Below are 14,673 nucleotides of genomic sequence, written 5' to 3'. Positions count from 1 at the left end.
GGCTTTTGAAAAATATAGAACATAACACTACTCTTCTTAAGGCCTCATTCAAACTGACCCTAAGAGATAGGGAGAAAAAAGGGGAACAAGTCATCAACTGAGCGTGTGACCCAGCCGGCAAGGTGTATGGTGAAAAAGACGACGTTTCATACTGTTGTCTGGAGTCATCATATGGTACCATCAATGTCTATGAAGGAGAAGAAAATTCATGGCTTTGGGGTGCGCTAACTTAAACCAAACACTTCTTTATATTATTGGATCAAGGATTTTCATTTTGGTTAGTGCAGGCCAAAACCTCGAATTGCCATTTCCTTCAAGCTTCTTAGTGGAGTTCATCTCTCAACAACGGGGTCCCAGGAACCGTTATTGAGATTTCTCAGGAGTTGTGCTACACAAGTCGCTCAGGTGAGCACGTTACCTGGATCTAATATACGGTAGCTTTTTATAAAGGTATCATCCTATGGGAAACAGAGCGCACCAGACCAAGTTCTAGGAGTAAGTCTCCAATTTCACACAGTGGACGGCAGAGGTTTGGTACTTTGTAGCGTTAAGCTACAATGACTCTGTTTTGCAGTGCGCATGAGGCCGAAAAAGAAGTGAAAAATAATGTAAATTGACAAATGTGCACACACAAACGAGAAAAGCGTTCATGCACATGGCAGAGCCGCGAGTACAGAGCCAGAAAAACGGCACAATGAGTGAGGAACATGACTAAAGATATAGCTCATGGACTGATGAGGGTCATTTAAGCACAAGAATGTTGTTTACTTCTATAAGGAATGAGTTTCTGCCATCTGGCAAAAACGCAAGTTTTCTGTATTTGGCGCTATTATCCATAGCTCTAATTTTTGCTTCTATTCTGCTGTTTCAGTTTCTTCTCCGTAGGGGGTGTTGGGTCCGTCTCATTATGCTACAAGGCCCTAAGATTTCCCACTCCCTCCCTGGATCCTTGCTATGTACATGTCATGAACCATCATTCAACATTAGTGCATATATCAGCATGTATGTCTATGTAAGGGGGTGGCAGGTCCCCTCAGTAGCGCCCTCCTCTCCTTCCGTATGACCCCCCCCCCCCCCCCCCCGTGCACTTTATATTCATATGTTATATGTTTATTATGGTAATGTGCTTTGGTGATATTATGCTCTGTACAGTCATATGATACACCTGTATTGTATGATATTGTGTTGTTCCCCTTTAATAACTGTACCTAGTTAGGGACAGCAACAGTTAATATTGTGAGCTGGCCCAGCAGCAGAGAGGCTGGACATGCAGCCGAGGGGAGAGGGAGCTGTTGCTTCCTCAGAACTGCCTGGATATCTTGGCCAGGGCAGATGTGTATGACAGACGGGGCACTGCCAGACCCCCTCCCCCTGACGGGAGAGGTCTGTTGCCTCCCGGACTCTAAGGACCTCAAGGACTCCAGTGACTCAGGAGGGATCCCGAAGACTTCAGGACTAACGACTGCAACACGGGCCCCAGTACTCTGGAATGCCCCCTGCTGAAGGGGTCTCAGGCACCCAGATTCCAGCGTGTGGACTACTGCAGATCTTTGGCTGCTGCAGTTGCTGTGGGTGCGGCTGTAGAGAGTGCAGGGACAGATCAGGAAATCCAGTGTTGTATTGGTGCCCTTCTTCTTCATCATCCTTCATCATTGTTTAAATAAAGTTACTTTTCCCCATTGGAGAATGGCAGCCTTCCGGACTCTTATTCCTCTGGACCGCTGTGACCAGAGAAGGTAATTTGTGGGGAAAGAACTGTGTTGGTCCCATCTGTCTATGTGCAAGGGATCTGGGGTGCTCGCTGATAGTGTGCTCAGTGGACTCTGCTGGTGAGCTGTGCCTCTACATAGCTCGGCCATAACTACCCCTCGGTGCCCTTGTTACATCGACATAGGAACAGAATAGTTGTGCAGACTTTCCATGTCACTGAAGGTTGTACAAAGCCATAACATAACTATGATAAAGAGTAGCCATAATTTTAATTCATAAATCGATAGTACATATCAAAATGAGAAACTGTGTAATATGTCTTATTAGATAAATCTTCTTTTCTCCTTTCCTTGATTGATCTTTCACTCTCAATTCATCAATAAAATCTATAAAAATCTGTGTTCAGTAAAGAAAGATTTTCTACTTACTGAGATAGGAGATGACAGTTGGTGCTCATAAAGTTCTATAGAGAACTGTAACTGTGGTTTCGGGAGAACTTGCAGCAGAATGTCTCTGTTCCACTAGCTCCACCCTCTTTCCATAAGATTTTATGAGCTCCAACTGCCAACTCCTCTCTCAGTAGTGGGAAAATCTATATTTAATGAAGACAGGTTTTATCCATGAATTTAGAGTGAAAGATCAAAGAAGCGAGTTGCTGTAATAAAATATATAAAAAGTTGCTTATTTTCACGTGTATTATTGGTTTATGAAATAAAAATTAAAACGACGGTTACTCTTTAATCTCAACGGGTCTCAATAAGGCTCTCTCCGGCTCATCAGGGGCATACCAGGGCAGCTTTCTCATGTTTTCTCATTCCGCCAGTGAGAGCCGTCTCCACAGTATTTACACTCCCGATAGCATTACGCTTAATTAGCCATCAGTAGCGGAGTGTTGTTGTGTGGGAATCGCGTGTTTCCGAGCTGAATGACATTTCCTTGAGCTCTTTTGACTCACCTACAGTTCCTTGTTTCCTGTCGCTTTGCTCTCGTGTCACAGCACACTTTCCCTCCAGCTAGGAGAGGAAACCTGGCTGTCAGGAGATTGACTTTACAGCTCCCAGAAGCCGGTCCCTGCACCACTCAGCAGTCTTATAAAGCACATTCAAAATAATAAAAAGTCTTACACAAACATGATCACCAGTGGCGAGAATACAGAAAACTCCTGGACCAAAAAATGAAAATCAATTTTTCCTGCTTCAGGAATCATAAACATATTGAAGGGAACCTGTCGTGTAAAAAAACACTATTAACCTGCCAATATGGGGTTAATCTGCAGGTTAGTAGCATGCCGACACCTTGTGGCCGCTGCACTGAGAGCCCCGCTGCCAGACTTTCACTTCTAAAGGCTTGGCTTCAGTTACCGCTCAATAGATTGTGAGCAGCAGCTTTGGCCACGCCCCAAGCACTGACTGACAGCAGCTCAGCATTAGGGACGGCTGTCAGTCAGTTGTGGGCGTGGTCACTTCCACCTCCTTCAATGCACAGAGCAGTGACAGAAGCCGTGTCGGACCATCCATATGACTGCAAGACCGAGACTGACGGGAAGAATACACTTAATTTCCTACTGGCAGTGGGGCTCTCAGTGCGGCAGCCGCATGGTGTCAGAACGCTATTAACCCCATAATTGCAGGTTAATATTGTTTTTTTACATGACAGGTTCCCTTTAAGCAAGATGTAGTATAGAAATAATTATCCAAAATTATACAGTGGTAGCTAAGTGGAGGTTTGGGGTCATATGGGAATTTAATCCTATAGGAAAGTTATATTTCTTCTTAAAGGGAACCTGTCATTAGATTCATGCTGCCTGAAACACAGGCAGCATATATTAGAGCCTGTCTGCGCAATTGTAGCCAGAAATACCTTTCTTTCAAACACTCTGACATTTCAGAAAAAAAAACAGTTTAAAAAAACCAGCCAAGGACTATAAGGAAAGATCTGACTAGTCCGGTGCGGCCCCCAGCCACCTTTTCCCCGCCCCACTACAGATAATTGACAGGTCTCTTCCACGTGAGTTATTTCAATAATCTCATCACACTTTACTTTCTTCCATTCTACATTGTTATGATATAAACAGGTTACCGGATAATGATGACCTACTAATTGTATTGGTTCGTCTTTTTCCTTTGCATTGTATCACAGGCAGGGTTGGGTTAGGTTGTCCACCAGGCATACACAACCATTGCATACAGTTGACCCTTTGGTCTTCAGGATCATTACCAGATTATGAAGTTGAAGTAGGTGTTAATCAAAATCCAGCATGCAGTTTGATTCTCTGTGGAGCATTTTGGTCTTCACTACTGTGTTTGGCATCCAGGTCAACAATGGTGCTTACTGACATGCGTTGTGCTGCAAAGTCATGATATTGCGGGGCCATGTATGCATACTAGAGTATGTTAACAATGTGCAGAAGTGAAGATTGGCTGAAACTGGGAACAGGAAAGGAAATCGGGCCAGGGCAGCACGAACCTCATTACTCATCTTTAGCATAGAGCCTTAAAATTAAAGGAGAGTTATACATTTTTTAAATTACTGTAAAGGGATTGTCCAGGCTTGAGGCTGTAGTCTACAGTCACTCTTTGTCACTGCAGACTTGTGAATCCTCACAGTGTGCACAATGCGCCCAGACCAGGCAGTTGCCTGACCACAAGTATGCAATATGCATACTCACGGCCACATTCCGACGAGATGTACATGGCCTCGCTCAATAGAAGTGAATCCTGGAAGTGCGCACTGTGTGAACTCTAAGGATTCACAAGTCTGAAGTCACGAGTTGTGTTTAACCTGAACATTCCTATAATTAGCTAAACAGCATGTTTTTTTCTCTCTGCCATCATTCTCTTTGCAATGAGAGCTTTTATCTTATATAGTGTACAGCTTGCTCCCATTGAGCTTGGCCTATAAAACCTGGCCAAGTGCACAGTAGTTACATTGCAGGAGAGGGGTTAACTCTTAACATCCCAGTCACTTCTCTGCTGTCCATTGATTTCTATATTAGCAATTATCTGCTCACCTCCTTCTCATCTTCTGAAAACATTCAGTTATAACTCAACAGTCCAGCTGCTTCCACAACAGGTCTCCTAATCACAGCTCTCTGTCCAGAGCTTAGTACTTGTTCAAATGCCCTAAATGTGTTATAGCAAAAGTTATGCTGGGCTTTATAATTCTGTTAAAACTATAGTTCTACTACTCCCCAGAACTGTATCTCAAGGAGAGTCCACCCTACCAGAAACCAGAAAGCAAGCAAACTGGGAAGAGATCGCATTGCTCTGAGCTGCTCAAGCGTCAAGGGTGCTTTACAAAAATTTATAATACTATTCTCTCCGAAGATTTTAATTCTGTAAAACAATATAACCACCACTTGATCAGCGGCACAAAGCCAGTAAAATTATGCTTATAGAGTTTTTTTTTACTATTTTCTTTTTGTGTTTTTGACAAAATGTTTTCCCATTTAATAAAGAAGTTTTACTAATGTGCAAAATGTTTGTTTTTTGGAGGTGGACACTAATTGTTCAAAATGGAAAAATGGGTGTACTCACATAGGATAACTAGAGCTTCACTGACTGTAATACTTCATATTCTACAATATATAAAAATTTCTGAAAAATTGTGGTTAAAATTGCCAAGATCCTGTTTATAATGAAACTTATAACAATATAACAGCTCTAGTGTGGGACGTATAATGGGACGTATAATCCCATCAACACTCTCTGAGCTCCTCATTAACAGAGAAGGGCTCTTCACTATCCACATTAAATAGATGGCGATAATTATTCCTAGTTTTCTTGGGAAAGTCAAGACAAAACTTAAGCAATCTAGAAATCCCCCCAGGGCATTGAATCAGCTGGTAAACTCACAGTTTCTAATCTCAATCTTTTTAAAATAATTAGATATATTCATGGTCTATATTAGCAAGTGTCTGCGCACCGTCTAGTATAATTCACCAGTGATAAATTGATAACTACATTGGAGCCAACGCATTTTGGAGCTGAATACAGATTGTAAAAGAAATTCTTTGCAGATAAAAAAAAAATTAAATTTTAAGTAAAGCTACCTTCAAAAAGGAAAAATAACTTTTTGATTGACTGTGAATTAATTAGATATCTTCAAAGGTTCAGGATTAATTTATCTATTGTGCCTACATTATGAAGGAGTGATCCAATTTCTAAGGGAGAAAAAAATGAAGTTCCAATGCAGAAAGATCTAGCAAAAACCTCCGCATTTCCCTCTCAGCTGAATTAGTAAGTCAATAGATAAAAGACTATTTGAAGAGGACTTATCACTTATTCAAAAAAGTTTGTGATTCCTTTGTGATTCTGTCTCTTTTACATTTTGCTTTGCATCGCTCCATTGCAGAGATATTCACATTTGTTGCTTTTGGAGAACAGTATGTGAAATTTCTGCTTGTAGTTCAACTGGATGTTTCTTTAGAGTCCTCTCTGGAGTGTACACTCGTCCCCACCTCACATATACTGTCAATCAGAGCTCAGCAGTCTCAGAAGCCGTGATTGGCAGTATATGGAAGGGGAAGTCGAAAGCACACGCCCCTGAGAACACTCTGAAGAAACATCCAGTTGGTCTGCAAGCAGAGATTTCACATACTGTGCTCCAAAAGCAACAAATGTGAATATCTCTGCAATGGAGCAACGCATACCAAAATGGAAAAAAGCTTGAGAATTAGGGGAGCTCAGGGATTTGTTTGAGCAAGTGACAGCCCTCTAGTGACAGGTTCCCTCTAATAAAAAATATAATTCCAGAATTACTGCATTTTTTTCATAAATTATACCACAATTGTGAAGTACTTAGCGTCATTAATCTTCCCAATTTTTTATAGATGATAGCAAAATCATTACTCTGGAAGAACAGGTGACTATTTGACCTCCAAAATTTTTATTTCTCACATACATAGCATATTTTAAAAGTCAAGTCATACTTGAAAGGGAAGTTCAGCAAACACTGCTAAAGAATTCTAAATTTAACGTTCTTCGTGACATGAGTGCTCAGACTTCTGTGTACAGTAAGGAAGGAAACAGACTGCTCAGACGCTAGGTCTCTGTAGTATAAAAAGTGGTTTCTACTTTGATTTCTGAAAGGGAGCTGCCTTGGATACAATATTCAGTCTTGGAAGGCACAAAAAAAAAAAATCAGATGACATAATATTCATGAAGGACGACCAAACTTATTACGACGCATTTTGGGACCAAATTGTTTTTTTTTCTATTTTTAATTACAGTTCAGTTTCTACTTTAGTTTTAATGCCTTTTTTTTTTAGATTATAATAAAATATTTCAGTGTCATAAAAAAATACAAAACAATGCCACAGGGAGATTCTGAGGTTTATTCTAAATTGAGTTGTCCCCTTTTGAAACATGTGGAGTTCAGCAAGCCGTATTCAGATGAATGGGACAGGCAAAGAAATTACTGCAAAAAATCCAAAAAATGAGAAGTGCACGGACTGGCCGGTAGTAATAGTCCCATCAGCCGACACCTGTGACCGGAGGTAAACTTTTTCCCACCGGTCACAGCTGTGGACTCACAATGTCATTGACAGGGTGGGAGCCACAGAGCTCTGACTGGTAGTAATAATCTTTATGCAGATCAGAGCCGCCGATGTTTCATGTGCTGTCAATGCAGCAAATTAGATGGGAGACACCTAATGGCTGTCATTTGGGAGGTTTTTTTTTTGGGGGGGGAGCAAGACGACATAGTTTTCAAATATAGTAATTTGCTAGTTTCCTATTTTTGCACATTATGCATCAAATGAGATCAAGATGTCGGGAATCCATGATGATAACCATTTAGGAAAAAGGGTCTTAAAGCCAAGTTACAACTAAAACAACGGCTTATTTTCCTACTATTAAGCCCAGCCCCAACTTAAGGACGAATTCCACATCTTAAATAGTAACTGATATAAATTAAAATTAGATTGGAGCCACAATGCTTCCATATTTCTTTAAAATCCAATGTCGCTGGTAATACTCGGCATTCAGTCTCTTTAGCGCGTAATTCTTTAGAGTAAACCAGTATACTCCAACTTAATGCATCTTTTTCTGTCTGTCAGCATCCTTTTGACGAGATATTTCTAGACAGTTGCTGCCAAGGCCACTCCAGAAATAACACACTACGCCAGGCTGTGTTTCTTGCCCTACATTTTACAGCGCAGCGCGTCAAAAAGGAGTTAACGCTCACATTTCGCCTGCTTCCCTCAGAACCTTTGTTTTTTTTGTCCATAGGTGACCCCACAAGACATGTCATGTAAAAAGAGAAAGAATTTCGCCGACCTCCCAGTAGATATACGTCAAAATGAATTGTAATTCCGAAATACGTCCAATGGTAAACTGTCCACTCATCGTATGAATGTTTTAGCAGTCTCTGACCTGAGATGCCAGGACAACTCCATTATGCCTTTCAGCTGCTTTCGAGCTTCGGTTTAGGTCTTGAAAGTGGAGCCTGGTTACAGAACCTTGTTACAGGCCGATGAGCTGTCCAATCATGTATAAATTATTTACTTCATACAAGCCCACTAGCTGCACATCTCGAATTAACGCGCATGAGTGATGTGAAAGCTTCTCACTGGCGATCTCTTTAGTAAGGATTTTCACCCAATCCTGCTTACGGCACATATTTTGCCCTCCACATCTGCTTACATGCTCCTTTTTTTTTTCCAATAAACCCAGTTTACAATAAAATAAGACTGGGATTGGAGTGTTAGCCACAATGGGAGTTGCATTAGATCATAAGAATTAAGAGTTGGAAATGAGAAAATTGGTTTAAGCCAAAATGATTTTGTTCCGAATATTTTAAAAAAAAATTGGATTTGAGGGTTTTTTATGTGATTCACTTTGTGCAATTCAGAAGGCAAGAAAAATAGGGAAAAAATGAAAACCTCGCTGCTTATGCATCTTCACTTTTTGCCAAGGCTCCCAGTGCCAGGTAGACATCCGGCAGCCAAGCCAAGGCAGTGACTAGTCTTTGGGCAACGCACACTGGAATGCCATAAAGTCACAACGTGTGTTGTTGAGTCAGAGGCCTACTCGGCAGCAGAAGCTTTGGTACAGGATGAAGATGTAGGAAGAGGATTTCGCGCACAGTGGATAAGAAAAGGCAGAAGGCAGAGGTCTCCATCTTCTCCATTCTGTCAGTGCGCGGAAGTTGGACTGTGCTCAGATGTTATCCAGGTGCAGGCTGAGGTTTCCTATGGACTTACATGTCAGAGTGTGATCCGACTATAGGATCAAACTCATGCATGCAGACATTTTTTTTCCTCGTACAGTCCCTGTCCGAAGAAAAAAAAATCTGAAATGTGCACGGCACCATAGGCTAACATTGGTCCGAAAACGATCCAATGTTTTGTCGAATCACAGAATACGCTGATCTGTATCTAGCCTTATGAAGATCTAATTTACTCACCAAATTCCACCACACCGCCAAATTCAAACAAAACACTAATTAAAGTTTTTTTGTTTTTTTTTGCCATTTTTGTTGCACTTTTAGCTGAGTATTTAAAAAAAAAAAGCTGTACCCAGATGTAAACTCGAAGCTAGAATGGAAATATAAAATTCAAGACAAACAGTGCAGCTATTTGTGGAGCTTTTACTCTTGGTGCATTTTTGGGGTCCGTGCTTTTTTTTTTTTTTTAAAGCAGCACGCTCTAGTGATGGCAAGAGGTTATATGCATTTTTCCCATTGGTTTCTCTAGAAGATTTGTAAATACTCAGCTGCGGTATGACTCAGACTGGATAATAATGGAGACTAGGTGATGGTAGAATTATAATCCCGATCAATTATTATGTCTGTATGCTGGGAAAAAAGGAAATATGGATAAACAACGATCTGGTAAACTTGGACTATCGTTTGCTTCACTGCTATTAAGAGAAATGTGAATAGTCTGAATTGAGACCGAGTGAGGCGGCCAAGTTATATACATGAGAACAGAAACAAGATACCCGCGGACAGGTCTGCATTTCTTGCAGCATGTCACCTTTGGAGGGGCCCCCCCTAGAAGTAAATAACCAATGAGCCACCCATGTAGTATAGAAAATTGACCAATCATAGCTGCCTGATAGTAGCGCCAAAAATTGGGAACTCAAAAACCATGTGTTGTCTGATTTTAAGATGGGCAACATGCTGAATCATGGAGTTTATTGGAACCATTCGCATATACGGTACATCATTTTTTAAAAACTCTGTGCAGGACTTAATCTTGTCTTTTTTGCTTATCAAAAGTTATGGGAGATCAGACCTGATCGATCATAAAAACGGGTCTCTGCAAAGTCCTGTCTGAATGAAGCGGAGCAAGAGCATGTGCACCATCGGAATACAGCGCGCAACCATCTCCAGCGGGCCGATAGAGAAAGAATAACGTGGAGGCGCACATGCTCGACCTTCAATCCATTCAGTTGGGGCTCTGCAGACTTCCATCCTGGTGGTCCTCAGTGATCAATACGTTATTCCCTTTCCTATCATTAGAGGACAACTTTAAAAGCCTTTCAGTAAAATTAGCGCCCACCACGTGTTGGAATGCTGCAGGATTGGAACATTCTATGTTTTGTTTCTTTACATTTGGAGATTCTGGACATCAGATCCTTATCAAATCACACGTCTGCCAGTCGCATATGAAACGACAGACACTTTACCCAAATAGAATCCATTTCCAAGCATTACATATGTCTCCACAGCTGAAACAGAAAAAAAAAAACGCTTTGTGCACTGCGATCTGACATCCTCCCGCAACTGTTGCTTTCTGCATCTCCATTTGTTATTTACAGTTCTCATATGCCACATTATAAATATATATACCCTTGAAAAAAACATCGCAATATGGAAATCGTCAAATGCATTTGCATAATTCTGTAATGTGTTTTACCTTTGGTGAATGTCAGTAAACCTCGTCAATGATGACATGTCAATATAGCAGCAGATATATAGAAAGAGTCGCACCGCCGAGTTTAAGCAATGCCTACCTCCCACAGAGCTTTAAAGTCCTTCTGTTCGATCCGTAAGAGTTCACTGTTCTCCCTTGTAACAATGGTGGCATGTCGGGGTGTGTTATCCAGTATTGACTCTCCAAAAGCAGTGCCGACTCCCAGCGTACATATGATGACTGCATCCTAGAGCAAAAGTGGAAAGTAATTATCCAAACAGTCTGTGATGAAGTGCCAAGAGCCCAAAGACACTTGGCATCAAATGATGGCAATAGCAAAAGGCTTAAAACTAGGCAGGGCAACTTGGAAGCACATTGTGGGGTTGCTGTATGCGATACCTGGCTGAACACGACACCTAGGAGTATTGTGAGATGAGACCTGTCCTTCATCTCAGCTAGTTATTATTACACAAAGCATCTAACTGGCAGAGAACAGATCATAATGATCTTCCAAAAAAGTCCTTTCCAGGTGGATGCCAGTCCTACTGGGAGCTGTAAAGGGGGGGTTTACCCCACAAGGTCTGGCTCATTATGGGTTTACATATTCCTAAACCAAATTTTTTTAACTTTCCAATCACATGGTAACATTAACGTTAGCGAGGCCGAAAAAAGACATTTGTCCATCCAGTTCAGCCTATATTCCGTCAGAATAAATCCCCAGATCTACGTCCTTCTAAAGAAGCTAATAACTGTAAGATACAATATTGTTCTGCTCCAGGAAGACATCCAGGCCTCTCTTGAACCCCTCGACTGAGTTCGCCATCACCACCTCCTCAGGCAAGCAATTCCAGATTCTCACTGCCCTAACAGTAAAGAATCCTCTTTTATGTTGGTGGAAAAACCTTCTCTCCTCCAGAAGCAGAGAATGCTCCATTGTGCCCGTCACCTTCCTTGGTATAAACAGATCCTCGGAGAGATATTTGTATTGTCCCCTTATATACTTATACATGGTTATTAGATCGCCCCTCAGTCGTCTTTTTTCTAGACTAAATAATCCTAATTTTGCTAATCTCTCTGGGTATTGTAGTTCCCCCATCCCCTTTATTAATTTTGTTGCCCTCCTTTGTACTCGCTCTAGTTCCATTATATCGTTCCTCACCTCAGTCATTGTATGGGTTGCTGTATACTGTACCTGGCATCCAGCTGAACACAACACCCAGAAGGAGTATTGTGAGAAGAGACTTGTCCTTCATCTCAGCTAGTCATTATTACATACAGCACCTAACTGGTAGAGATCAGATCATAATGGTTTTACATAATGTCCCTTTTCAGCTGGATGGCAGTTCTTCTGGGACCAACAAGGTCTGTCCTATTTTGGATTTCCATATTCATAAGCCATATTTTGTTTTACTTTTCAACCAACTGAGTCATAAGAAAACTTGTATTTTTAGCATCATTCTTTTTATGGTTTTATTCCATAAATTTATATTTAGCAATACAATATATGCATTTTATGGCTGAATATCTTTGCTAATGTATTTTTTAATCTTTAATAAAAAGGTAATATTTTTAAAGCTTTATCAAACTTAATTTAACTTTTTACTATAATATATATACTGTATATACATATATATTCTAGAATACCTGATGCGTTAGAATCGGACCACCATCTAGTATGTATATATATGTATATGTATATGTGTATATATATATATATATATATATATATATATATATACACACACATACTAGATGGTGGTCCGATTCTAACGCATCGGGTATTCTAGAATATGCATGTCCACGTAGTATATTGCCCAACCACGTAGTATATTGCCCAGCCACGTAGTGTATTGCCCAGCTACCAAGTATATTGCCCAGTCACGTACTATATTGCCCAGCTACGTACTATATTGCCCAGTGACGTAGTATGTTGCCCAGCCACATAGTATATTGCCCAGCTACATAGTATATTGCCCAGCTACATAGTACATTGCCCAGTCACGTACTATACTGCCCAACCATGTAGTATATTGCCCAGCCACGTAGTATATTGCCCAGCCACATAGTATATTGCCCAGCCACATAGTATATTGCCCAGCCACGTAGTATATTGCCCAGCCACGTAGTATATTGCCCAGCCACGTAGTATATTGCCCAGCCACGTAGTATATTGCCCAGCCACATAGTATATTGCCCAGTCACGTACTATATTGCCCAGCCACATAGTATATTGCCCAGCCGCGTATGTAACAGGTTAAAAAAGACTTAAAAATAAAAAATAAACATATACTCACCTTCCGAGGGCCCCTTGTAGTCCTGTTGCCTGTGTGCGGTGCACGCGGCAGCTTCCGGTCCCAGGGTTGGTATGAGCGCAAGACCTGTGATGACGTCACGGTCACATGACCGTGACGTCATGGCATATCCTTCTTGCATAGCATCCTTGGCACCGGTACCTGCCGCTTGCACTGCCGAGAACAGGGCGCGACGTCGGAGGGTGAGAATAACATTCTTTTTTATTATTATTATTTGTAACATTAGATATTTTTACTATTGATGCTGCATATGCAGCATCAATAGTAAAAAGTTGGTCACACAGGGTTAATAGCTGCGTTAATGGAGTGTGTTACACCGCTCTCCGGTAACGCTGGCATTAACCCTGTGTGAGGGCTGACTGGAGGGGAGTATGGAGCGGGTACTGACTCCGGGGAGGGAGGAGCGGCCATTTTGCCGCCAGACTGTTCCCGCCGCTGATTGGTCGTGGCAATGGTCGTGGGCGTTTTGCCACGACCAATCAGCGACTTGGATTTCCATGACAGACAGAGGCCGCGACCAATGAATATCTGTGACAGACAGACAGAAGGACAGACAGAAATACGGAAGTGACCATTAGACAATTATATAGTAGATATATATACACAAAATTGATGGCACCCTCATCTTAATATTTGGTTCCACTTCTTTTGGTGTATATATTTATATACAGTGTCATGTAAAAGTTTGGGCACCCCTGGTGAAAATTACTGTTATTGTGAACAGCTAAACAATTTGAAGATGGTTAAATGTTCTCTAAAAGGCCTAAAGTTAAAGATAATATATTTCTATTGTATTTTATGCAAAAAATATATATCTATTTTCATTTTTTAAATTACAAAAAGAAACAAGCACAGACGCAAAAGTTTGGGCGCCCAACATGGTTAGTACCAAGTAGCACCGGCTTTGGAAGTATCAAAGCTTGTAAACACTTTTTGTAGCCAGACAAGAGTCTTTCAATTCTTGTTTGAGGGATTTTCATGCATTGTTCCTTGGAAAATTCTTCCCGTTCTGTTCTGGGTCCTCTTGCATGCACTGCTATTTTGGGATTCAGCAACAGATTTTCAATGATCTTCAGATCAGGGGACTGTGAGGGCCATTGAAAAACCTTCAGCTTGCGCCTTTTGAGGTAGTTTGGGATCATTATCCATTTATAGAAGCCATCCTTTTTTCAACGTCAAATTTTACAGATGGTGTTGTGCTTGCAATAAGAATTTGTTGCAATACCATTTAATTGATTCTTCCCTCTACCCGTAAAATGTTCCTCATGCCATTGGCTGCAACACAACCCCGAAGCATGATTGATCCACCCCCTAGCATAATGGTTGCTGAGATGTTCTTTTCCTGAAATTCTGAGCCCTTTTTTCTCCACCCATAACTTTGATCATTGTGGCCAAAGAGTTCTATTTTAACCTCATCAGTACACAGGATTGTTTCCAAAATGCATCAGGCTTGTTTAGATGTTCTTCTGTATACTTCTGTCAATTTTTTGGTGAGGACACAGTAGAGGTTTTCTTCTGATGACTCTTCCATGAAGTCCATATTTGTGCAGGTGTCTCTGAACAGTGGAACAATATACCACAACTCCAGAGTCTGCTAAATCTTTCTGAAGGTCTTTTGCAGTCATACGGGGGTTCTGATTTGCCTCTCAAACAATCCTACAAGCAGTTCTCACTGAAATTTTGCTTAGTCTTCCAGACCTTATCTTGACCTACACTGTTCCTGCTAACTGACATTTCTTAATTACATTTTAAACTGAGGAAATGGCAACTTGAAAAGGATTTGCTATCATC

General features: G+C 41.1%; 1 protein-coding gene across 3 annotated transcripts in view; it reads right to left on the bottom strand.

Annotated features, from left to right (window-relative positions):
• The window catches only part of RAPGEF4 (Rap guanine nucleotide exchange factor 4), a 325,014-nt gene that overhangs the window by 268,925 nt on the left and 41,416 nt on the right, over positions 1-14,673 (bottom strand). For all 3 annotated transcript variants that reach the window (XM_069733157.1, XM_069733158.1, XM_069733156.1), the window contains exon 4: positions 10,671-10,817. In XM_069733157.1, the coding sequence (XP_069589258.1) occupies positions 10,671-10,817 (147 nt within the window). The remainder of the gene's footprint in view (positions 1-10,670; positions 10,818-14,673) is intronic.

This window comes from Ranitomeya imitator, chromosome 7 (assembly GCF_032444005.1).
Source record: "Ranitomeya imitator isolate aRanImi1 chromosome 7, aRanImi1.pri, whole genome shotgun sequence".
Classification (NCBI taxonomy): Eukaryota; Metazoa; Chordata; class Amphibia; order Anura; family Dendrobatidae; genus Ranitomeya; species Ranitomeya imitator.
The sequence above is the reverse complement of the archived record's forward strand: the minus strand, read 5'-3'. Positions and strand labels throughout refer to the sequence as shown.